Here is a 27149-nt window from a genome sequence, read left to right as displayed (position 1 = left end):
TTTGAATTTGACTCCTTTATAAATCATCCAATATATACAGAAAATTAATTTGTATCCGCTAACATAAATTACAGGTGAGATAGCATTCTTTACCACATTAAAGGGTGGGGGGAAGGAATGCCTAGTGAAGCTGAAATGTTATATAAATAGTAGAAAGAAAACTGTAATTTAATTAGTATTATGTATTACAGCTGGTGCTATTAGAATTGTCTCTAGCTAGGGCTGCCCAGCACAATCCTTTACATGGCATCAAAGTGTTAATAATTCTGTAAAATTTAGGGGATGGGAAGGAGAAGAGAGTCAAGATAAGGTTTTCTTGCCCATTGCCTCAATTAGTCTGTTTTGTTTGTTTCTTTTTGTTTGCTTCCCTTTTTTGGGGAGGAAAATGGAAATTTGTTATCTGAAATAGTAAAACTATTTCCACGATTTTAACATTTCTAATCTCTTTTGGTAAGTAATTAATATGAAGGAAACTATTTTATGTTTAACTTCTCAGGAATACTGCAGACTTTTTTATGGTTGACAAGGATAAATTTTCTAAGTTTGTACAGTTGTGCGTTACTCTGAGAGCTAGAATACAAGGTGATGGATTTTGGATGAAATAAGGGAGCTCAGCCTGCTTATGCTTCTATACTTTCCACCATCATAATATATTTAGGACTACTGAAAGTACAGCTTTTTTTATACAGCTAGTGTAAACAAAGAAATGCCACTGCTCATGACTTCACATCTCATCACTAGGCAGAGCATACCTTTGCTGTAGTATTGTCTTTGATGTGCAGTCTATAATTTTCTTGTTGGACATCTCAAACCATGACTACGGAATCTCTTCATATAAACTTTAAAATTTCTCAGGTTTTGCGATCTCCTTTGAGATGACAGTGAAGGAACACAATAGAAAGCAGAGCCCACAAGGCCTGAAAAACAAAGTACAAAAAGATGTGTAATAAAGCAGAATATTTAAAAACTTTGCATATACATGTAAAACAAAAATAAGAACCTCTGGGGATTCACCAGTGGATTTTGGAACACCTCTAAATGGGATGAACAGGTTGAATAACGTAGCTAGAAAACAGGTGCCAGCGTCTTCCCTTAAATCAGGAGAGTGAAGTTGACAACAGGACACAAGCAATATGGAAACAGGAAGTACCTGTTACAGCGTATTTTTTTTTTGAACTGTCAGGGGCAAAGCATGAAGAGCCCAATACATACTGGAAAAACACCAATGAAGTCAGCAGTAACTTTGTTTGGTCAGTAAATTCCTCACAAAATAGAAAACTAGACCTTCAAGAAAAGTGAAGGAGAAAGAGAAGGGAACAAGTGCATATTTGCCAGAGACACGAGCTGTGTATCTGAGGGTCAGACAGAAGTATTGAGCATAATGAAACATTTTCTTCGGCTGACATTCCTTCATGTCACCAAGCTGAGAGTAGTAGCTGAGAGAGGAAAAGGCAGTGAAAGATAACTGAAAAAAGTTGAGTGGGAACATTAAAGTGCAAAAAATTGGGTGATAATAATCAAGTGTGCTTAAAATAATCTTTTTTTAGTTCCTTTAATATGCGTGAAGTGTGTAATATCAGATCCTACTGAAGTTGATGAGATTATTTCCATAGATTTCAAGGGCCTTTGAATCTGGTATTACAGGGAAGTTTCCTCCCCGCTATCTTTAACAGTTCAGGTGCCATTTATCATTTGTGCAAAAAGGAAGGATCTGTATTCATCTCTCATTGGCCATTATTTCACCGTTATAGCTGCACTACTGAGTCACTCAGCATTACAGACTGCATTCTTCTCAGGCCTAAGTGTACAGTCACATTTCTGACTATACAGCACACAATATGGAGGCAGCCAGTGCAGAACTAACCTGTAAACTTGTTTTGAGTATTTGGGGGTTTTTTTTGTAAATAGATACTCTAGCAGTATTTTATATCATGTGACAGCAGTTTATTATATAACAGGATATGCCTTAAAATGCTTGGATTTACTCTACTGTCAAACTACAGCTGTCCCTCCTTATTTTAAGATTGGGTAAATAGCACTTTGGAGTTACTTGTCTCTGTAGACTACTGAAAAAGCCTAGAAAACTTGTATCAGATAGCCTGGATGGCTTAAGTTTGACGATATTCATTTCCAGTCTAGAATTATATTGCATGATATCGCTTACTTTGATTACATTTAAAGATTGAATGCTTACAAATCAGCTTTCTATATTTATGATTAGTGCTGATTTATAGCCACACTGTCTTCTAAATATCCTGTCTTTGATTTTTTGTTTGCTTGGTTGTTGGGGTTTTTTTGGGGGTTGTGTTTTGGGGTTTTTTTGTGGGATTTTTTTGTTCAGAGAAAGACATATTCACCACAGTCTCATTTAGGAAGATTTTTTGACACTGAACACCTTCTTGTTTTTTACTTTTCTCCATTTTTTCCAGTAGCACAGAAACAGAGATCTCTACTTCTAACAAGTTTAGCCTAAAGGTGATTTGAGAATGGATTTAGGGAATTTAACTTCTTGCTTCCTCAGAATGCTGTTTACCAGCACTGCTGCTATAGGGATCACTCCCTAACATAACTGCTTCACTTTTCTGAAATCAGTAAGATAGGATTTATTCTTCCTCATGTCTATTTCATAGCAGAACCAGCTTTTCATCCTAAAGGTTTTCATACTCTGATTTGCTGATTTCTTTCAAGTTTGAGAGGAGTCCTTTGGATTTAGAGATTTCAGGGTGACTATTTTGCTATCAGAAGTAACTGTGAACGCTCACACTTCCAAATTTAGCTCAGTGGTTTTGTTTTAGTTTTGCTGGGAGTAGTGTTGGTGTGTGTTTTCTTGTGGGTTTTTTTGTGGGTTTTTTTTATGGGTTTGGTTTTGTTTTGTTTTGAGCATCAAGAGGCTTAAAAGAAAGAAGCCATTGAATAAATTTGTTTCCTTCTATCAGCTGTTGCCTGTCTTCTAAGTAGTAGGTATTAGTAAAAGGAATAACCATTTATGTGTCTTTCAATGCAAAAGTGTCATTCCTGTCACAGGTTTGTAAATGTCATTAACTGCTCAGTAGCTATTATTTCTTAGTTCAGTAGTATATAGGATATGTGTATTTTATGCAAGCAAATACCTTAAGTTAATGCTTCCATGTAAAATGCCCAGGTAATGGCTTGTAGCTAGAGAGAGTGGGAGTTATGCTATGGATAGCTGAAAGCAGAGAGGAAGTATTGAAAGAAACAGGTTAATTTACAAGTACTTTTGAAATGATAAATAAATAAATAGTCCTCTTGGTCATGTCACCATAAAAATAACTTATTTTAATTATATTGAAGATGGAACTTCCTTGATTTAAACCCCATGCAACATAGTTTGGCCAAACCCTTGTGACTTACATCAATACAAAGCCTACTCACTTGCCCAAAATTTACAGTTGTAGAGTTTAAAATAGACTTTGTCTAACTCGTGACATGGCATTTCAGAGAGCTCAAGCTGATTTGGTTCCAAATTGGGAATGTCATGTGTCTCAAATGAATGTTTTAAGTTTGTATTTCAATTTCATATGTGTGAAATCTATTCTTTGAAACTGAAAAATCTGCTGGTGTTTTCTGTTAAAGCACTACAAAATTGAGCACTGTACTTTAGGTTTCTCAGATAAAATTTGTCATTCTGGTGGGTCATTTTACTTGCAAACAAAATCCATTACAGATTTTTATAATTGTTCATAAAACAAAATAAATTTGGAAGTGCAAAAATACCTTTATGTGTAACCATAATGTTATAAGTGAAACTACTCTACTCTTCTATTTTAGAAAAGGTTCTCTAACTTCCTTATCAATTTTTTCTCTTTGGTTAATCCAATCTCTTCCATTAAATTCATTAAAGTTAATTATTGATTGAAAAAGTGCACAAGACAGTCAAATGTTTCTATAGTAGTAAGTTTGTACAAATCTTTGAAATTACTCCAGCTAAGATAATTTGAAGATTTAATAAATAGCATGTATTTTATTTTCCATTTTGTATTAGTCAGTAAAAAATATAGTCAAAGGTGTATGGGTTACGCTATTTTGTGTTACAGTTGTCTTCCTAACATAGCTGTGACATCAATAAAAGGGCATTACAATTTGGTCTGTATCCACATACACACTTGTATGATTTTAGTCACAGTAGCAAATTGGAGAATGAGGGGATAAGGAAGCCTGATCATCAAATAGTAACCTATACTTAATAATACAGTTTGCCTCTTTGGGACTAAAATTATTTGCCTTGATTGACTGGTTGAGGAGTATAATCTCAATGAAGCTTTCCCTTCCTTGCATTTCCATTGTTACCAATAAGTGAGCAAAACTGCAAGAGACCAGGGCTTGCTAACTTTTGTCTCCTATGTACGAAGCAGCATCTCCCAAACCACTTGTCTTGTGGAGATTTCACCCTGAAAATTAGTCTTTGCATTCATACGCTACATTGGTTATTCAACAGTGCATTTTTGCAATCTTACATAGAAGTCCAGGCAAACCGCAGCCTGACTGGCAAATTCATCAGCTGCAGTTTACAGGAATTATTCTGATGAAACCATGTAAAGGTAACATTTTACATCTTTAAATACATCTGAAGTTCATCCTGCTTCCCTGAAATATTTCTTAAAATATGTTTTGCATGTATGAGAGTAGTATTGAGCTGGTTTTGAAGTATTCTCCAAAAAGGGATCTTGTTAAGTATTTGACACAATACACAGAAGAAGACAGCATGGAATTGACATTCAATCATATGACTGGGGAAACCATTTTCCAATGGTAAATAAATGAGACGCCATAGTTATTCTGCTCTCTGTTTTCACTGACAAATTCTGATATTGCGTTAATGCTACTTTGGAGATGGATTTTCTGTTTGGCATTTTCAGCCTCAGTAGTTTCCTTTATTATGATTCATGTGCCATCCTTCATACATATAAGCAGCCAGACACATGCGTGCATGTACACACACACACACGTGCTCACACACACGATGGACTCTTTCCTGCAAGTACAGTCTTCAGAACTCTTATCCTTTTTCTACACTCAGACTGGAGTAGAATGCGTAACTGTACATGAGGAACAGCTATTTTGAGATTTATATTCTGTTTCTCCAAGGTCTTATCCTCCTCTCATCATCGTTTTCAGTTGATGAGTGTAATTGAAGTGCATTTTCTGTTGTATGTAACCCATACCATAAGAAAGAAAGGCATTTTCGGAGTTTTATTGCTAGCTTGTAATGGAATGAACATACCACAAAAATGTGTCTAGAGAGAAGTAATATTTTGGGAGAATGGCCAAAATATACTTATATAAGTGAAATTCCTTGAAGACATATCAAATGACATTTACACTTGATCAGTGATACTTTTTCATGTTCTGTAACTAATCTTGCTGCCTTTTGAAAAGCTTTCACTAGTGGAATCCAGAGCCTCTTTCTCAAGCTGTAATTTTTTCAAATTCTTTAAATGGATTTTTACATCCCATATACATCTTCTTACTTCAGTTCTGAGAAGTGTTCTTAACATGGAGGTTACTTCACTTTTGTCAGCTCGTTGTCTGTTCCTGCTTTCCCTGTTACCCCCTTCCTGCCTAGGGCTGGGTGTTTTGTAGCATAGTTGAATTAAAGGGAGATTTTTTTGCTGCTATTTTATTGCCATAGAAATATTTCTTAAAAGCATTCCAGTAAGCTGCCTGATCTCATAAAGGACAGATCTAGCAAAGTTATTTGACTGAAGAAATGCTCATCTTTCACTCTTCTGTATATGACTGTGGAAAAAAATTTTTATGGACTAGTAACTTCAGTTACTGGCTGGACACATTCGGACATGCAGTCTGAGATATAATTAATTTACATAGAGGATTTTAAAACCTTGAAAAAGAAAATGAAAATAAGAATCAGATTTTTATTCTTCTTTATATTCCCATTGCTGTTTTGGGAAGATGTAATCTGTATAATGACACTAAAGAAAACAGAAGCTGTTTTCTGACAGTGTTCTGTAACTTTTTGCAAGTGGACATAGTATAATGTTTTCCTAAATCAAAATTTCAGTTATCTTAACAAAGACCAGAGTAATGACATTCAAGTGTATGGACAGAATGTTGTCAAATAATGAGGCCAATTCTATATCAATACCAAACTCTTCAATTACAGTACCAAAAAAAGTTAAAGCAAAAAGTCAACAAAAACTGAGTACTTCAGACAGATTAAACACCTTACTTTACCACATGTCAGGACCTCCAAAGTCGGCCCTATCTTTAAGAACTTGCAAAATATTAATAGGGTTTTGAAACTGAAAGGCTATAATGCATACATACAATTTGTGATACTAAAAAACAAAACAGAAAATTTAACTTTTAAAACAGGAGCAATCTCCCCCTCTCTTCAGAGGATTTTAGTTCACCCAGACTGCAAAATCAAGGCCAAGGCAAACCAGCAGTGCTGTTCTCTGTTGCACAACTGTATCCTTAACAACTGCGACAGAACAGGTTGCACATTATTCTGTAAAGAATCAAATTAAACAGATGTATTTTCACTCAGACCATCTTAATGATCTTTTCAGTAGATACGATGTTAAACGGGTGATCATTGGTAAGATTTTTTCAATGCACGAGTAGCCCTTGTGTGTGGTCCAAGATCCTGATGATTGCTTCTTTCTGAGAAGCTATTTTTATTTCCCTGTATTCATATACACACATGGAGAAATATGCCATCTGAAATAGGGATAGATCTGGTATAAAAGCTTAAAAACCCCTATAGTTCCAAAAAAACCCAAACCCCAAAACATGCAATCTAAATGAAATTAAGATTTTCAAAACACTTCTTTCCAGCTGGAATGCATTGCCAGCATGATTACATATTGTCACAGTATCCATTTTATGCTGAGTTCCAGCAATTATCTGAAACCATATGTCAATTAATTTATTTGGGGCTGGGTTTCATACTCAGTGCCAAAGCTATGAGCAAATGCTTAAGGGATAATAGATATTTAGAACTGAAGAGTTTGTATTTATGGAAAAAGAGATCTACTTATGAACTGGGAAAAAATAGCTTGTAAGGTTGTCCAATAAAACATGGTAAGAGCAGTGTAGTACTTCATATGGTTTTAACAAAATGCATTTTAACGACTAATGTAAATTGACAAAAACAATAAGAAAAAAAGAAAAGTAGGTTATCTCATTAAACCTGTGTCTGTTGTCTCCTTAAGAACTAAAATGTATCTGACAGTAAGATCAGATAAAGCCCCTTAGGAAAGAACTTGATCGCCACTGTTCCTGCCACAAAAAAGATGTGAGACTATACCAGGTTACAATGTAAACAATACTTTAAAATCAAGTAGAGTTAACAATTGCTACTAAATACTTTTGACTGATAATCAGTAGAATACATAAAATAATCTGGATACAAATTCTGAATACAATAGCAATGAAATAATACTTAACTTGGCAGTTGGCCAAGTAGTCTGTGTTTTCCAACTGGAATTATCAGGTAAGCATTCTAAAACTTACCATTGCATACAAACCGTTGCTGTTGGAAACACAGAAGTATAAATCGCCAGATTTCATAAAGAATCATACACAATACAAACCAAAATCAACGTGATGAATATTTAATAACATGGGACTTGGCAACTATGGTAACCACGAATTTGTGATGTCTTTCACAACGATCCCTATTGTTGAGCCTTCTTAGAAGATCTAACAGGTGAATCAGCAGTGATTAAACTATGTATTGAGTGAATTTCTTAATGAGCTCCAACATACACCAAATATATAAGGGTTTAACTAAAAAACATGAATATGTGGCAGGAGAAAGATGCAAACACAAACCAGACAGGTTTGCTTTTTCTTTTTTTTCCCAAGGCCCTCGTCAAATTTACTTTTTTGTTTTGTTTTGTTTTTTCTCCAAAATGACTAACAACTCTCCACCATGTCAAAATTAATAAAATAAAGTGTGTTTCAATAGCTAAGGATAAGATCCTTGAAGACAACTCTATGCACAGAAATTTAAGTAATTATTTAAGTCTATGAGCAGCAAATTCAGTAAAACTTTTTTTAAAAAACTCAGCTTTTAAAAACTTAATTTCTTTGTGTTTTCTTTCAAAGTTTCTTAAAGAAAATAATCTTTCCCTATGTCAGGGTCCTGAGTGCACTAAACAGGCCTTACTGGCCCTGAACAGCCTCATCTGGGAACACCTTTACCCCCTGCCCATGAGCCCCATTTCAGCTCAGCACAAGGCTCCTGAGCAATGCTGTAGGAGTGCTGGTCTCCAGCCCTGTGGATGGACCCCTTGGACCTGCACTGTGGGGAGCTTAGGTCCTGTACAGATCTTTCCACTGTGTGCTGTAGGGAGCTTGGATCCTGGATCGACTGCAAGCCAGTCATATCTCTGGATTATATTGCCTGATTTAGTAGTCATTTTCAGAGGGTAGATGTTTTCCCCCAAATCCCTCCTGTTTCCCACTTGTCAAATGTATACTTAAGGCATAGTATGTTATGGGGGTTACCAGGCATGACTTTACGTTCTATAGTTTTTGGTAATAATTGTCTTCAAAAGATTGTTAGTCAGGGTCACCGCTCATGCCTTTTTGCAGGTTGGGATCTTCCAGAAATCTTTGTACTCAGTTTATATGTGGGTGTGGATACATGAGCCTGTGCATGTGTTCACATAAAATGCAACAGAAGTTTGAGAGAACAATACCACACAAAGACCTTACTGGTTATTTATTATCAGAGTAAGATTACCAGAATTGGAATATTATTTATTATACACTTGGAAATGGGGAAAGAAAAAAAAAGGGGGGGGCAAAAAAAAGGCCATTACCTTGTAAAGGGTTTTGCAGCAGTCTCCAGCATGCATCTTTTCACGTAACTATCCAAGTAGTGGCTTGCCTGTTTCTGTGAGCCTGGGGACAGCCAGTGAAATCCCCACTGAGGAGCTACACAGGTGCACAAATTCACAAGAAATCTGTAACTCCCTTAGTGAACTTGTTTTTCAGGACAGAACAATCTACTTGACTTAACCCTTCTTTTGACAATAGAATGCACACAACCTATGTTTGACAATTATATGTTTGCAAAGACAAGTACCCAGGACAGTTGGGGTGTCAGGACCTTCAGACTTTGTGTACACACCCCTTTTTGTGCTCTGCCTGAGTTGCAGTCCCTGTGAGTTCAGAGGCAGCCAGGGAAATCCCCACGGAGGGCTACCAGGGAGGAGTGTTACCGTTCTTCTTCCAGTGTATAATCCTCCTTCACTCATCTGTTTCCGGTTCTGATGTGTGGTATGAGGCTTGGTGCTAGGATGCATTTGGTCAGTGCTTAGTGTAAGAGGGAAATAAGACTCAGAAAGGTTCACTAAGAATTACAGAGATACAGTGGAGATGGGGCCTGCTATCTGCAAGATAAGTACCATTTCTATAGCTTTGGACAGCAAAATGACCTCTTGGCTATGCCAGAGCCTTGGATTGTCAAAGTGGTTGCTCCCACTGCTCCAAGAAGGTCTGGAGTGTGTGACCTGGAAGCTACTATTGACAATCCACAGCATCTGTTCCATCATCTCTCACAGTCCATACAGCAATAAGAGAAGCAAGCCAATCTGCTGTCCCAGCTCTAGACATTCAACATGGACCCTCTCTTCTTCCAGAAATTCATTCAAGAATTCCATCTGTTGTCTGATCTTCTTGGAGGATCTGCAACTGAAACTTAAACAGATGATTTAGCTATATTCTTTCCAAGCTTTTATTTCATTTAAAATACTTAATGATTATTTGAAACAGAAACTGAAGCTGGGCCTAAGTATTGCATTCTTTGAGCTGTTGACACTTGAACTAGTCGGGAAGTTCTATGTGGGAAGCCACATCAATATGTATTCTGTCTTCTGGTTCAAGTTAGACAGGAGAGCTTTGAACTGTGGTCTACCCCAGTTTACTAGTTTCTGTGTTTTGGGGTTTTTTGTTTGTCTGGGGTTTCTGTTTTGGGCTTTTTGGTTGGTTGGTTGGTTTTTCCCATGCAAAACAAACTTGACCTATCTTAGACATCCTAACTTATTTACTGTTGCAGAATCTGAGAGGGATGAAAGCCAAAGCACCCAAGATGTTGTATCTAAGAGTTAGGTAAACAAAGAACTTGCCTAGACAACCTAGAAAACCCTGATTGTGCAAAATGTTAAAACTCTTTTTTGTTGAAGGGGTGCATTGTCCGAAATGAAATTCTGATTCTGTGCTTTATTCTTAATATTTTCCCATTTTAATCTTCAAACAATAACTGATAAACTTATATAGAATCTATGAAGTCATGCAAAATCAACAAACTGAGTCTATGGTTAGAATTTACTTAAGAATTATAATGGCTATGCTCCTAAATCTCTTGTTAGATCTACAGAAGAAACATAAATTAAAAATAGACAAAAAAAAATATTTCAGCAGTGCTTCTGTTGATAGAAGACTGAATAAAAACACTGTAGCTATTTTATTCTTACTTTTTCAGGAGAAGTTGTATAGAAGGTTGGATTTGAGATAGTAAATACCAGGCTGACCTGATTCTCAAACAGTATTAGAGATTCAGGGAGACTATGGTGTCCATACGGGTAAAGGTATTACATGGAGGCTGGGACAGCTTGAATTTTGAAGGTGCAGTCTGTCAGGACTGGTTCAGGCTGATGCAAGTTTGAAAGACCAAAAATTATAGAAAGCCTTTATTTAAAGTGATAGGAGTTTAGAAGAACATGTTCGTTTAAAGAAGTTAAGAGTAATTTTTTTGGGCATGCAGTGTGTTATGAAGAGCTTGCAATTTGGAAGGTTTAGAGCTTCTACCCTGATTTTGCAGTCTGGAAAAAAAAAAAGAAAAAAAGGAAAAAAGAAAAAAAAGTTTGTTTTTTTCTCTAATTCTCAAATAAACAATAACAGCAAAAAAAGTCTCCTTCCTTTCCTCTCCAGAAGACGTGCACAAATGAATCAAAATGAAGAAGTAATTTTGTCTCAGGGTTGTGATTCAGACTCTTTACTGATATGAGTCTTGGCATGCATTAGAAAACTAAATTTAGAAATTACTGTTAACAGCAAGAAATCCCAAGGCATTTATTATATTGATCCCAGCATCAGTGGGGTCTATAACTGCCTTGTCACACTTTTAATGCCATGTTTCAAAGTATCTTTCCTGCATGAAAATGGAGCTGTCATCTTAACAACATTACAGTCACATACCAAATTGCCTGGTGTATGAACTATCAGAAACCTTTGGACCCTGGCAGTAACTTACTATTTTTGAGGCAGGAATGATCAATTTACAGTAATTTAATTATCTGATTTATTGTTTAAATGTATTTCGGTGCCTTATTATTGAAAAGATATATCGAAATATTTTTATACCCCTCATCAAGGACATTTGTTGACAGATTTGTGTTTAAACTTTCTGGGTATGACTGAATGCTGGTTTAATGGCTTCTGCAGCTCTGTAGGAGCATTTGTACAGTCATGTACAGCTAGTCAAGTGATGATTTAAGATACTCCCTCCTCTCAACTGCTCAGAACATATGAATCAGTTCATATGAGTGTTCTTAGGACAAATGCAAGCAAGCCTGCGGGGGTGGGGGAATTTTTTACATGGCTTGGCTGCTATGAAACTCCAAAACGAGATTCTTCCCCACTTCCTTCAAGTCACAGCGTGGGAATGCGGTAAGATAAGTCACTCTCCAGAGTAAGTATTGTGCGTGTGCATTGGGAAATGTTCTCTGGAGAATTGGTGGTCACATATTCAAAGTCTACATTAGAGAATATGTTCTATGGATATCTAAGATATTAAGTCTCACTTGTGGGTCCTTTGGCTATTTCTGTATTAGCAGGTAACATAGACTAAGAGGAGCTGATAGATTGAAACAGCTGGTACTGAAACAGTGCTGGCAACACTATTCATATTCAGAGATAATCTTAGTTCAGAGTTGTTCTGAGATGTACCTTCCAGTTTAGTTTAATCAAAAAAGAATCAATTAATGTGCTCCAAAACCATGCCCCAATGTAAAACAAAACACAATCCAAAGTTTTATTTCACACTCAGCTCTGAAATGTGAAATGCTAATGTTGAAACACTTTCTGTCACTCTGACCATGTAGAGAGACACACAACCTCTGTGTGTCTAATCTGTCCACTAATCTCTCACCTACTGAACAGTTGGAGCATTGAGTCTCATTCATCCCCATCCTGAAGCTGGAGTTCTTGGTCAAGAACTGTCTCTCTGAATTCTTAATCTAGCACAAATCTTTTGCCTGGCTGCAGTGCAATTATTCCAAACTGGCACTGCCCAGAGAAAGAACAAAATAGATTTCTTAATTTCTCTATCCTCATTAGGGGAAAAATGCTCTGAGGTGATCACATGCAGGTTTATGCTACACACATAGTCATTCTTGCATCTGTCATGCTGCATGTAATAGGTAATAGACACTTTTTGGAGTTTGTTTTTTCCCATCTGAAATGTAGTTTATAGCAATTTAATCAATTATATTTACAAATCATACCTCACTAGTTACTCAAGACAAAGTGACTGCAAGAGAAGTCTTTTCTTAACTGTGAGTTTAAAATGATTGTAATAGAATAAAACCTGATGTATCCTTTTCTTACTTTATCTATCAATTTTAATATGTCACAAAGAACTTTAGAACCTATACATGAACTTATGTGGAATTACGATAGCCTCCTCCATTTATTTTGCAGAAAGCTCTCAAGACTGCATTGCAGGTATGATAGCAAAGTTGTAAGGGACGTTATAATTCCTGAGCTTTTTGCTTACTCTACAAATTTTTGTCAGGAATGATGAAGGTAGTAATTGGGGTGCCTGAATATATAATAGGAAAAAAAAAAATCAGTTCTTGTACTGGAGTATACACATCATAAGTACAACAGTATAGATAGTTCAAAAGGAGACAAAAAAAAATAGGCTGAAGGTATATAATGAAAAGAAATATTCAAAAATAAACAGAATAAAGAGGCAAACAGAAAGTTGAGAAGGCAGTACAAAGCACACCCTACCAAGACAATTGTAATAGAGATCCTCTCTGAAATCAAACAAACACACACAGTTTTTAACAGTAGTAATGATGGGCTAGAGTCAGGCACATGAAATAAAAACCAAGGAGTAGAGCAGACATTACAGAAAGCTGTGATAAAGAAATTCCATTTAAATATATTGTTAATATATGTTGGCTCTCAAGAAATGGATTGGTTCTATAATTATACACAGTACTGAGATTTTCCTTCTCCAGTTTCCTTCGTATATCATTATTTTTTAACCGTGCCCCCCAAAAAAGATATTTCTGTATTTGAGGATTCTTATTCTGACAATTTGATTTATCGAAAAAACAAACAAACAAAAAAGTCCATCTCATTTTTGAGGCAAATATATAATGTCAAGTGAGTCAAAATAAAATTTATTATAACAAATTTATTCTTAAGATAGAGGTTACATGTCTAATATATTATTCATACAGGATTTTTCTCTTAATGAAAAAAGTTGACGTATCAGGACGATGTTTCTCCCTTGTGATATTGACTGTAGAGGTGATCTGGGAAACAAGCCTATTAATAAGACAACTAACTTTCATGTGGCCAAAATTAAGTTAAATGGATCTCACTCCTAATTAAGCAGTTTGAATTTAGACACATGCTTACAAAGAAACGTGGTTTTCAGGCATCATTTATTTACTCTTTAATCTCACTGTAAGTGTGGAACTGTGTTTGGATACCTTCTCCTAGTGTATTCTTTCAAAAATGAATTGAAAAAAACCAGAAGATGAGAGTGGTCTTTTTTTAGGAATTCTATAATGTTCAGTTATTTCCACAACAAAATATGGGAACAGGTAAGAAAAATAAATAAATAAATATAGAAACCTCTACCACCATTTAAAATTACAATGAAATTAAAATGGCAGCTGAACTTTTGTATCTGAATCTGTTAGCTGCATTTGTTGAAATGCTCTGTAGACATATCTGTATACTGTGAAATGGAGGTGAGAGATACAAAACTGACTGGAGTGCTTGCTCTCAACAACAGCAACAAAATATTGGAGATTTTTATATAGATGTAGAGCAAGAGATGTGTCAAAAACTTACCTATGTTTGACTTGTTCAGGATGCATACCTATCCAAGATTTTTACCTATTTTTACCTAATCACATTCCCAAAGACTATGGGACAAATTATGCTAACTATTCTGAGTTAATAGCTTTCTAGCTCTACAGTGTACTTGCACTGAGAAATCATCACTGTTTTATTATCCTGATGATGATATTGAAGATAATGTCACACATCTACATGAATAAATAAATCACATATCATGTAGTAGTAATATTATGGAGGTTTTTTCCTCTCTTTCTTAAAATGCCTCTTTAAAGTAGCATTTTAACAGAGAACATAGAAGCAAAATTTCCCACAGATTTTAGAGAAATCAGAACAAAATATTTATTGATTTATGAGAAAGTAAAAATGAATATATCATTTCATGAATCCTAGTGCTTTTAATGGCATGTTAGGTTCTTTCCCTTTCTTACATTTTATTCATTGAGAATACATTTATTTATTTTTTATCAGCCTATTGAGGATTTCTGTATGACATTTCATGGTTGGTTCGAAAGTAGTAGCTTACCTTGACTGTTTCATAAATCCTTCAACAAGAACTGATACTCTTAATAGAGCCTTGGAAATTACCAGAAAAACTCTGAAAAATGAGAATTAGACTTTTAGACATTAAGTACTTAAAAGCCTAAAATCTAGACTTAATAGCAATTTATCTACTTCCACTGTGGGAGCTGAGAACCTGTCTTTTGCATTCTAGCGGTATAATGCAAAAATCAGTCTTAAAGCAGTCCTTTTATTTTTAAAGGAAGTCTGTGTGTATTTAATATGAATTTGCAAAGTTAAAAAAACAGTCATGGAAAGGAACTCTGAAGACCTCTGGTCCATCTCCCTGGTCACAAAACAGTCAAACAGATCAGGCTGTGTAGGGCTTTGAATATCTCCATGGCTGGAGATAACACACCCCCCCGGAAATATTTTTCTGGTGTTTAATCACCCTTGTAGTGAACCATTTTTTTCTTTTATGCAGTTGGATTTTTGCTTGTTGCAACTTCTGAATGCTTTGTTTCTGCTTTTGCTGCATACTTTCAAGAAGAGTTTATTCTTTTTCTGCAAAGCTGCTTTCCAGCAAATTGTTTCTTGGGATTGATTTGTCCCAGATGCAGGATTTTGCATTTCCTTTTTTGAACTTCATGAAGTTTCTTTCAGGCCTTTTCTCCAGCCTACCGAGGTCGCCCTAAATAGCATCGTTACACTAGAGCATATCAACTGATCCTTCAGTGTCTGTAAACTTTCCAAGAGTTTACTCTGTCCCATTGTCTCCATCTTTAATGAAGGTGTTGAACAATGTTGAAGTCGAGACCTACCCCTGAGGGACACTGCTGATAATCAGCTGCTGCCTGGGTTTTGGATCATGGGCACTCTTGGAGTCTGCAGACCAGCCTGTTTTCCGTTCATTTCATACTCCACTTACCCAATCCACGTTTCACCGATTTGGCTACAGAGTTGTAAGAGCAAGAAGTAGGTTGGAAGAACATGCAAGTATGCAAGAAGGCCATTATACATGGCAAATAAGGAAAAGGTTATCAGTTTAGCATATATATCTCATAAATTTAATTTGCATAATTATTACTAAGTGTTTAAAAAAACCCAAATAGTTTGTATCAGGAACTTCAAATAGATCTGGGTGTCCCTTTATCTTCTTTTTCAGCCAATACAATTCTTTTGCAGAATGATACAATCTAGTAAGAACAATATGATGTACAGCTAATAACAAATTTTATAGCAACAACTTTCTCTCTTGAGCTCTTCGAGACTGATTACAAATTCTGTGTTAAGTATGAGCCCCCATTCTTCTAGAATTGGTTTCAGGGTGTTTTAAATAAGGCATAGGAGTGTTACTCTTGTTTATAGCAAGATTTGAGGCAGGTAGTATTTAAGTGCGCAGAACACAGTTTCTCTCCTATATGGACTGCTCTGACTGGCCAACACTAATCAAAATATATAGCATGTTTTGTGTTCTTAGAAGGGAGGAATGCAGATTAATATGTGACTGGATTTGCTACTTGCTTCAGTCTAAGTTTACCTTAAGGATATCTTTTTTACTTCTGACCTAGGTTAACATTATGAACCTTTTCATATCTGATGAGATTTCACTCCAGTGTGATCTAGCTCCAGTATCTTATTCTCTTGCATGCAACATTTGCAAGATCTGCTAGTGTGGTGCAGTGAAGTTTAGTAATTGCATATGTTAGTATATTTTTCCAAATTAAAACCCAACAGTTTATTTTAAGATAAAAACAGGAGTCCTGATCATTGTGTCTGACACAGACATTTTAAAATCTTGCATGATCATATTAAAAAAAAATCTTTTATTTATTATACAGTAGTTAATATTTTAAAGAAATATTTATTTAATCTTCAAGGAATAACGAGGAGAAACTTCCCTAACTTCTGGTCATAGTGCATTTGGGGGGTGGGGGGTGGTGGTTGTGTGTGTGGTTTCCCCCCCCCCCCCCATACTCAGAACTTCTTAATGTGGAAAAACAACCCCATAAAAAGCCCCATAACTTTATAGAGCTAAGTCTTTTATTTTATATTAAGTATGTGTTGGAAAGCAAGATTCTTGGGTTTTTAGGGAAATAACCTAGTTAGACCAAGATTTCTTCTTCAAAAACATAGTAAATATATAAACCACGCACATTTCAGATGAATACATTGCTGTCTTCTGGTGTTAGCTCCCCAGAAAGAGGGCATCTGAATTAAATCTTACTACTGCCACTTTGTGTTTATGTTACACAGATTGCTGAGCTCAGTGGGACTAGTTCCACAGGCAACTCTGACATTTGTTATTTATTTGTAATACATATAACATGTTGCAGTTCTGTAATGTAAGTAGGAAATCATATTTACTTAAATAAACAGTTGATATGCTTACTTTTCACATAAGCTTATGTATTTTGGTGCATAATATATTAAATAAAGTTTTGATCATGATATGTTAAACCTAAGTAAAATATCTATAAATCTCTCATACTTCTCTTGTAGTCATTGTGATTGTGTGTGCAGTCTTAGTAATAATCTGTACTTATGCATTATGTGTAGCTGTATATTCTCTCAGACTAAGTCCATATTTTTTGTGTAGGTGATTTCTTTAATATTATTACAAAAGCCTAGCATGGTAGATATGTGCTAGGGTATAGATATGAGTGATCAATGAAATTCACTTCCAAATTTGCTACTAAATGTTATACCATACATACATTTAAGAACTATAGAATTGTGGAGGATTGAAGATGTGTACAAGCATAGCTTATTGGACAACGTGAGGTTCTTAATCTATTCTTTCCATTATTCATATTAAAAATTCCTCTAAGTTCAAAGTGCTGTGTCCAGCATACTAAGAAATCTTCTACTTTCCTTTTTACATATTGCAATGCTCCACAGAATTTTTTCAAAAAAAAGATTAAATGAAAAGTTAGACACTTTCAATAATTAAAGCAGGTGACAAAAATTAGTAGTATAAAAGCAGCAGATCGTTGCATGATTTTTCAAAATTTTAGAATTGAATAGGAAAATTTTGGATTTGCAGAGCTTTCTGATTAGAAAAATGTAACGGGGCAAAAATGGATTGAAAAGTTGACTTTTTTTAAAAATGCATTTTATTTTTTCCCTTTTCTGCTAGGTTCTGTAGCTACTGCCTGCCGTGATCCTGGTGTCCCCATGAATGGAACTAGAAATGGGGATGGAAGAGAACCTGGAGACACTGTCATTTTTCAGTGTGACCCTGGCTATGAACTGCAAGGAGATGAGAGAATAACCTGCATTCAGGTAGAAAATAGGTACTTCTGGCAGCCCAACCCACCAGTCTGTATAGGTATGCAGAAGAAATCAAATAATGCTTTCCTAAATTTTGAAATTCTGGTGTAATGAATCACACTGCTCTAGGTACTTTCTTTGAAGAACAAATGCATACAAGTACTGCACATCTGATAAATTACTCTGTATAAAGCTCTGATAGGCATTACCAAAATCTTTCCTCTTTAGTTCTTAGTATAATAGTTCTCATCCTTTCCCTCTCAAGGCTGTATCATTTATAATTTGATGATCTGTGACAGAGAGAGCAAGAAAATCACTGTCAATGACACTATTAGCTTTGTTTTAAACTTGAAAAATGGTGATAAGTGTGGAGGATTTGGTTAAAGTTCATATGCCCATACGTACAACGTATCAGGCAGATGACCCAGTAAGTTTATAGATCAGGTAAAATTATGCAACGGCTAAAGTAGGCTGCAACAGGAAAGAATGAGAAGATGGTAGCCTAATTTCTCTGGCAGTCTTATTTTAGAAAGAACAACTTTTCATTAGTAAAAATTGTTACATACCGTTTATTTTTTGAAATATTATCTCAGTCTCTAATGCTATTCTGATTAACGTAGCTCGTATTAAATGGATTTTGAAAGCATTTAATATGGGTAACTGAATCATGATGAAAAGTAATAAATTAAAAAAAATCTCTAGTAGATTGTAGCCTTCCAGTAATCTTTTCTGAGGCAATCCTAATCATTATCATTATTGATCTAGAAAATATCTAAGCTACAACTTCTAAAACCTGATGTAGAGGTAGAGTGATAAATAATCATGATGTTACCCATCTGGCTAGTTTGGTAAATAATGTAATGTTGCTTATTTCCAGTATGTTCTTTAATGCAGTCAAATGTGATAACATGATGTAGAATGATGAAAGATTTTGTCTCAGAGGACAGCAGCTGCTGACCTGAAATTCCCTAAGGGTTGTGACAGGTAACCTGTTAAATAGGATCTGCAAGTTTGATGGTGCAGAAAAGAAAGAAAATGGGCCACTCTAAGGAAGTGCAAGTGGAAGAATATTGGATAGGCCAGTCGCAGCAGTATTACCTTGAGTCACGTCATTATGAGATACTGTGCTTACTGTCCTGTCCAAAGCAGAACTTCCTGAAAGGAGTGTCTGAAAGGAGGGGGGTAAAACAAGGGCACCTAAAATAATCAGACAAGAGCCCTTGAGCTCAGAGTGGTGTAGAGTGGGCTCTGCAACTGTGAGAACATCAGCTCCACAAAGGCATTCCTCCTGCTTGGCTATCCCTGGTAGTCTGGTTTTGGGGCAAACACTGCAGGGAGGAACTAGCCAGAGACAACTGCTAGGAGCACTTGTACAGCTTTCAGATGGTCTCTTGTCTTTAAGAAACTTAACTTGACCTTAGTTGTTACAAAATAAAATCTGCATCCTATTTACCTATGCACACACCCACACCCACACACACCATGCATGTCTGCAGACATACATTTGCAAACATGTTTCAGTGCTGACCTGGTGTCTGTGGCTATTCTACTTAACACATCAAAGTGTTATTTTCTCTGGTCTTACTCTCCTTACTGTGCCCTCCTGTGTAGTGTGAGTGTATGGGCTTTAGGACAAGAACTGTCTACACTATTTGCTGGAAGACTGCAGAAGAGAAATATTTTATTGCTCATCTCTTATTATTTTTATATGCCTAAATATGTATCTAATAATAATGATAATTGAACATCTGTAGGTGTTTAAGGGAAAAAGTAAAAGGAACGATAGAGCTCTAGGAACAGGCCTTATGAATGTATTGTAACATACTGGTCTTATTTGATATTGCTGGTTTAAAAATACTTTTTCAACTGAAAAATAATTACCCTATTCAGTGCTAGCAGTTTTAATCATTATCAGTACTGAGTTGATGATATTATTAAATAGTTTAAATGTAGGCACTCACCTGTCATTCTGTTCTTCGTACACGCGTAAATATGCATGCACTTGTTTTCTTAACTGCATGCATCCATTTACATAATACTTGTAATTTCCACACTTTATGCACAAACACCTACTGTACATCGAGTAGCAAGAATGCTTATTATGATGATTTATTGGCTAAATATCAGGCATGAAGTTATTTTGTATTGATTTCCTATAATGATACATTTTTGAGGAATATGAGCTGCTAATAGACTACAGTAGGGTGTGCAAATCTTGGCCTGAAGCCAAAAAATTTCAGAATTGTCTGTTGTGGTTCAGTACACTCTGAGGGTCATCAGGTTTTTTTCCAAATATATTCACTTATGTTGTTTCCATGCCTGTAAATCAAAATTGTACAAGGCTTACTCTACACGTAATTTTAACATGATCGTGGTTTATCAAAGTCTTAGAAAAAATTATCACTTCGATGGAAGAATAAGAGGCAGGGATAATTCCTGAGGTGTATTGTTGTAACATGTTCTAGACTTACTTTATTAGTTCTTTATACTCCAAAGTGTCTTCTTGAACCTTCTAATAATTAATACTCAAAACTAGGTAAATGTACTTGTTAATTGTTCTTACCTGTGGGACTGCCTTGGTTGTTTAGATTCCTTCAGTCTTGCCTGTAACACAATTTTAATAATGTCTTCATCTTAAAGGTAGTAACAATGGGAAAATTACAAAGAGCTAAATATTGATTCAACTATTTGAGTGAATGATGAAAATTGAGATTCTTCTATACTGAAGATATTCCGACAAACTATAAATCTGAGAATATGTCTCTGCCAAAAGGCAGTCCTTTGGCTTATGCCTGTGGTGCCCAAAATAACTTGGAGTTTTCCATTCCAAAGACTTCGCAGATCCAATCTTGTTTAGATACCAGAATCTTAAATGATGGTATTCACTTAGTTTGCTCAAGGATACCATTAAAACTACTGGCATGGAAAATGTCATTTTAGGATTCAGGTTTACTGTACATTTAGGAGAAGTAAGGACTGTCTCCCAGAAGTTTCAGACTTTCTTCAGAAATTCTTAGGTCTTTTTTTTTTTTTTTTTAATTGCAGCTTGGTTTTGTTTGTTTCTATTGTTTTGTTTTAAGCAAAGTCTTGGTTTCCATTTTTATATCTATGGAAAAGTTTTTTGTAAACAGTGAATTCCAGTGGTGCTTTCCTCAGAATGGGATCTATATGACACTAATGCAAAGGAAAATTTCAGCAGTTATTTCATATTTCAATTCATATTACAATTATTTAAATATGTCTTCAGACTAGATACAAGGAAGAATTTTTTTATGATGAGGGTGGTGAAGCACTGGAACAGGTTGCCCATAGAGGTTGTAGATGTCCCATCCCTGGAAACATTCAAGGTCAAGTTGGATGGGGCTCTGAGCAACCTGATCTAGTTGAAGATGTCCCTGCTCATTGCAGGGGTGTTGGACTAGATGACCTTTAGAGGTACCTTCCAACCCAAACAATTCTATGATTCTATGATTCTATATTTAATATCTCTTATTTAAAAAAAAATAACTAATGAAACCATACATTCTGTTTCTTTTGTTAAGATGTAATTCAGCGAATAAATAAATAAATAAAAGCCAGAAAGTTCTGGAGTAGTACTTTGTTGCCCTCCAGAAAAATTAAATACATTTTAGATAAAAAACAACCCAAGCTGTACTTGCTCCCATAGAAACAATGAATACTAAGATCATCATACAGACAGACTGTGTGGCACAGTGCTTGCTTACTACTGTGTCTACACAGAGGTTTATAAAGACAGGTTGACATAACCTACATCTAGTTTTCACTGTGTAATACATTAAAAATACATTTTTCATAGTGTATTGACATTTGAGTTTCTTTCTAGATGGGCTATTGTATTTGTTCAGTCTTAGGTCTTGCGTCTAATACTATAAAAGATAGGTGTTCTTTAAACTTTGTTTTCAAAGCTGGTCTGCCCTCAGTTAAAAACAAAGTTATGACACTTAATAACGTTGCACAGATTAAATTCAGAAAATTATGGATTCTGAAACACAATTTAATTCAAGCACACAGAAAAAGAAAGTAAACAACTTTAGAGAAGATAGTAAACTGGAAACATCACCTAATAACATTTTTCATTAGATGATGTTGGCTTTCTCAACTTACTATCTAATGAATTAAAAAATAAAATAATCTGAAACTGCTGTATCTGAGGAAAATTCTACCTGGGAGGTATTTTGCAAAGTTGAAGATTAATGGGGTTTTTGTACTGGTGGTAATTGTATAGCTTGAAATAAAACACATTTTGACTGTCCAACTTCATGTACTTTCCATTTATTCCCTGGAGAGTCTTTCTGATTATCAGCTAGACCTTGGGAAGGATTTAATGAAAGAACCAGTCTCACTGTAACCAGAAAAAGTAACTGCTAGTGTGTGCAAATGAAAGAGTAAGTAGATAAGAAAGAAGCTACTAATATGCAAATATTCTAATAACTTAACAGAGAACTAAAGTAAATCAAGACCACATTAGGAAAGTATGGATGCAGACACTGGCAGAAAGTAGTCTGGAACAAGGACATAAAAGTTTGAGTAAACATCTTTGTATCATCATATATAAGCTCAGGCTGCCTCAGAAAATATCATCAGACTGATATAATTTAGGGGTCATTTCAGTGAAGCTTGTTTACAGTGAATAACCTTAACGTCCTTGTTGGCACTCTTTACATTTTCATTCTTAAGATATGTAAATAGTGCAGCCTAAACCATTAAAGTACTTCAAGAGCATGAATGTATAGGGTTATACGGAAGAACACTAGTTCCAGGTGATGAGCAGCCTTTACATTCCATACAACCTCGCAGTTCCTCTTTTTGCACAAACTTTTAGTTCAGCAAGATAGAAAGTTACAATGTCTTCTTTTACAGTTAAAGGAAGCATATTTTTTGTAATAATTTCATCTTACTTTGTTTCAGAATTGTAATAAAATAACACTAAATAAAAGATGCTTCTGGTTAGAAACAACACCAATTTTTAATCTTGTGAAGAAAAGAAATAGCCATTATTATCCTTATTATAAAACTAAGTAAAAAACTAAGTAAACTCCTTTCCTTGGTACTGCTGAGGATCACTTTGCAGAACTAAATTTTGCAAAATGATAAGACTTTATAAATCTTATCCAGAATATTTTTAATAAAATTTAAGAAGTTCTTTCAAAAAAAGTCTTTAGAAAATATGCTTATTCTCTTGTTCTTATGTGATGTCTCAGTTAAAGAGTGCTGAAGTACAAAACTTCATGAGGGTAGTGATACTTTCATTCTTTTAATTAAGTATTTACATTTCTGGACCACAAACACACATTTAGGAACTCCAAAAACACTCAGAGAAATGTGTTTGTTTTATTTGGCCTGTGCTTGGAAGATACTCTATTTATCTCTGAGTTTGAAAACTGCAATTACTAGAATGTTTTTGTTGAATTTCATTTATATTGTATCAGTCTTGATCCAAATTACAAATCAGTGCTGACTGGTGAAAATGCAGCTAGTTGCATTATCAGTGCAAGTAGATGGTATTTCATAACCTAAGAAGCTTCTTTTAGAATGCCTTTAACAAGAAGTAGAAAGTGGAAAGCGTATCCAGTTAAGTTTTTTTATGTCTGCAGCCAAAGCATTTTCAGAAAAGTATTTTCAGTATTTTCAGAAAAGCTTTGTTACACTGTTATGCAAGCAAATAAAAGGACACAGAGTTCAAAAACAAGTGCTTCACTTAGTATTATTAGTATTTGTTTAAGGAGGAATGTGAATACATTTTTGTTTCTATTAAAGCTTTGTAAATACTTCACTTGTTTCTTGTTTAACTTTTAGAGGACATTAAATGTCAGTGAACAGATTGCTGGTACTTGCTTCTTTTTCTCTTACCTTGTTTCCTCAATTCCAATTTATTTTTATTCACAGCTCCCTGTGGAGGAAACTTGACTGGCTCATCAGGTTTTATACTTTCACCAAACTTCCCTCATCCTTATCCCCACAGCAGAGATTGTGACTGGACTATCACTGTTAATAATGATTATGTTATATCATTAGCATTTATCAGGTAAACTGCTACTTGCTTGTAATTTTTAAAGTCAGGTTTGTAACTTTATTATTGGCGGTTGTTCAGAGCTATGTAGGGTAACATATGTATACTTAATATAACTATCAAAGTGATTACTAATTGTTATCTTTGTCAGCAGTGACAACAAATACATCAGAGTATTCAATACACATAGAGGTGAAGCTGGGGAGCTCATTGCTCCTGTTCAGTTAAAAGCACTCTCAGTTTATACCAACTAATGTGGACGTGGATGGTGCTCAATTTACCAAGATTGTCTTCCTGAAAAGGCAGCATGGAGTAACTCACTGAATTGTCCCCAAGCCAGGAGTATGGGCTTTAATGATGAAGCCTATTGGTTCATCATATTTTGTATAAGATGTTTACCTGCTATTTCAGCAAAATTTGAAAAGTAGTATTTAAATTTAATTTTATTAGTCTGTATCATTCCAGGACACTTCAACAGGATACTTCCTTTTGTTCTGGTTATTAAATAGAATTGGTTTAGCATTTTCCTTTATCACAATGCAAGATTAAATTGAGATTAATAGAATCCACAGAGGAACTTCTGCTGTCTGCATTGTATGTAAACCATAAAGTAAATTAATATACATATTATTTGTGAAAAATATGCATCCAAACTGGGGCCTATGATGATGTCACAGAAAAGTTTAAAATTGTACTTGTAATGTCCCATGAAATTTAAGTCCTTCTTATGCTGGATATTCTATAATAGTGGCTTTATAGTTCTGATCAGTGATAATGTGATTACTTGTTTAGTGATGTAGGTCATACAGTTGTCTATTCTCGGTGCTTAGTGATATAGTATGTGTTTTGAAGAATTCCTTCCAAGCAAATGAATCACTCAGTTATATTTACATAATTAACAATATAAATATTTTGTTGGTGATTGCAGAATGCTGAAAAGTTGCTAAGCAACTTTCTGTGCAGTAGTACTTTTTTTCTTTTGTTTGGTGAAATATCATGAGGTCAAAATATTTAAGAATATTCTGCTCTTTATATTGTACAATTAGATATAAGAGATCTCCATCTTAGAGTAAAAACAATATTTTACAATGTGACTCAATGTAGCGCTCGCTGCATATCAAGGTGCCACGATTAGATCACTGATCACCCCCCAGACCAGGGAAAGAGACAGATAGCACACACAGTGTGAGCGCCAACTTCCGCCTTTTATTGCGCAGTCAATTCCTTTTATACTAACAAGGATAGGCGGGATTACAGACACATCATAAGGCTGCGACTAACCCTCTAACTTTCCGTGACATGGCGAGATCTTCCGAACACCGAACCCTACAACTCAATATAGTATGTGAACAGTTTATAGATCCCAAATATTGCCAAGTTGTTTTTAAAATCTGGACAATGCTATGATTCTTGACAGAAGCTGACAAGCTTTTCTTGGTCAAAGTATATTGCATACTTACTAAGACTTGTCTCACTTATGACACACAGACTGTTCCAGGGTGAAAAAAAAACCCTTCCTGTATAAACCAAACTCTGGATACTCCACTGAGTACTGTTAAATATGCTTTTGAGTGTGACTTACTGTAGCTAACCATTTTAAACTCAAGATAAACTATGACACTTTAAAAATTGAAGCTGTTGACATTTGACTGTTGCATTTCTTTTGTAAGAAAATATTTTTTAAATAATCCAAAAGTTTAAAAATATTTTCCCTAAAGAAACTGTATCAGGTCTTCAATGCCTACATTTATTTTAATCAGAAGTGTGAAGTAGAGACAAAATAATTCTAGTGGTTGGATTTTCATTCTTTTACTAACAATCTTTTTTTAAACCTTTTTTGTACGGAGGCAGTCTTATAAGTAAATTTGGTTAACTCTCTGCCCTTAACTAATTAACTAATTAGTTAATTAAGTATAGTTACATAATTAACTAAATTAAATTGTTAAAATTAACTAAAATTAAGTTCAAAAGAAAAGGTGAGGTTTCAATACTACACCTTTTCATTTAAACTGTTTATAGGAAAAATGCTTCTTCCTCTTAGGGTTACTGGAAGATCATCCTCCAGCTGTGTGAAAGTGTTCAGTCTGACTGGAAGCTGTGTACACTCTACTCTGCAGCTGACTGCATTATATCATAAAGCATTTTTGCTAAGGGTTCCAGTAGATCTATGTTGTTTATTTCTCTAAAGTTTTAAAAATATTGTTATTAATTTTTATCTATTTAAGATGGGTTTTTGTTTTGTTTTTTTTGTAGCCATTAGCAAAATACCATTTTTAAGCAGAGAACCAATAAATAATTTCTGTTGTTTTCTAATAAAACACTTCTACAGACCATTATTCTGACAGTGGAGGGTTTTTTTTTTTCCCTTTTATGAAAACAGTGATAGTAAACTTTTATTTAAGCTAGTAAGAGTGAAAATGTTAGGCAAAGCATATTCTATCTAATATTTCTCTTTTTTGTTCTACAGCTTCAGTATAGAACCAAATTATGATTTTCTTTATATCTATGATGGGCCAGACGGTAATAGCCCACTGATTGGGAGCTTTCAAGATAGCAAGCTGCCAGAGAGGATAGAAAGCAGTTCAAATAACATGCATCTGGCTTTTCGGAGTGATGGATCTGTTAGTTTTACTGGATTCCATCTGGAGTACAAAGGTAAATAAAATTATTTTTCTTTTCTATTAAAAAAATTCAATGCATGAGCATAAATTTTAATGTGTTTGAATTTCTCATAGTTCTCTGCCTGGTAATGTTTTCGTTTTGCCTAAGAGTATGATAATGTGTATTAGCAATACATACAAAATATAATCTTATAAGGGTACTAATTTAAGATAAAGCTTCTAATACGATTTCATTTAGATGATACATGATAAGGTTAAATGTATGATTCCAAAGGAAAAAAAAATCAGGCAGCAGTTTACAGGTTTCAAAAATGTTGCAGCAACAAAACTTAACAGCATATATACAACTTTTTTCAAGAATATTTTTTTTTTTTCCTTTACATAGTAGAGCATGTTGGCATGTATGCATTTAAGATCTTGTAAGATGAAATGATGTGCTAGAATCTAGGAAACCAATAGTGAAAATGAAAAAATATTTTGGCCAGGCCTTTGTATGATAGGCCATGGTAGAGCTATCTACCTGTCTCAGACAGATCTCTCTGAGGTCATAACACAGTAAACAAGAAAATACAGACTTCTAAAATGCATAATCAATAGCAGCTTTCATAACTGCCTCTGTGGGCTGA

At 34.9% G+C, this 27149-nt stretch overlaps 1 protein-coding gene across 1 annotated transcript in view; it reads left to right on the top strand.

Moving 5' to 3' along the window:
* The window catches only part of CSMD3 (CUB and Sushi multiple domains 3), a 760948-nt gene that overhangs the window by 513985 nt on the left and 219814 nt on the right, over nucleotides 1–27149 (top strand). The window contains exons 28-30 of the mRNA XM_069779925.1: nucleotides 17738–17929; nucleotides 23779–23917; nucleotides 26370–26557. Coding sequence (XP_069636026.1) covers nucleotides 17738–17929; nucleotides 23779–23917; nucleotides 26370–26557 — 519 coding nt within the window. The remainder of the gene's footprint in view (nucleotides 1–17737; nucleotides 17930–23778; nucleotides 23918–26369; nucleotides 26558–27149) is intronic.

This window comes from Haliaeetus albicilla, chromosome 3 (assembly GCF_947461875.1).
Source record: "Haliaeetus albicilla chromosome 3, bHalAlb1.1, whole genome shotgun sequence".
NCBI lineage: Eukaryota > Metazoa > Chordata > Aves > Accipitriformes > Accipitridae > Haliaeetus > Haliaeetus albicilla.
The sequence above is the reverse complement of the archived record's forward strand: the minus strand, read 5'-3'. Positions and strand labels throughout refer to the sequence as shown.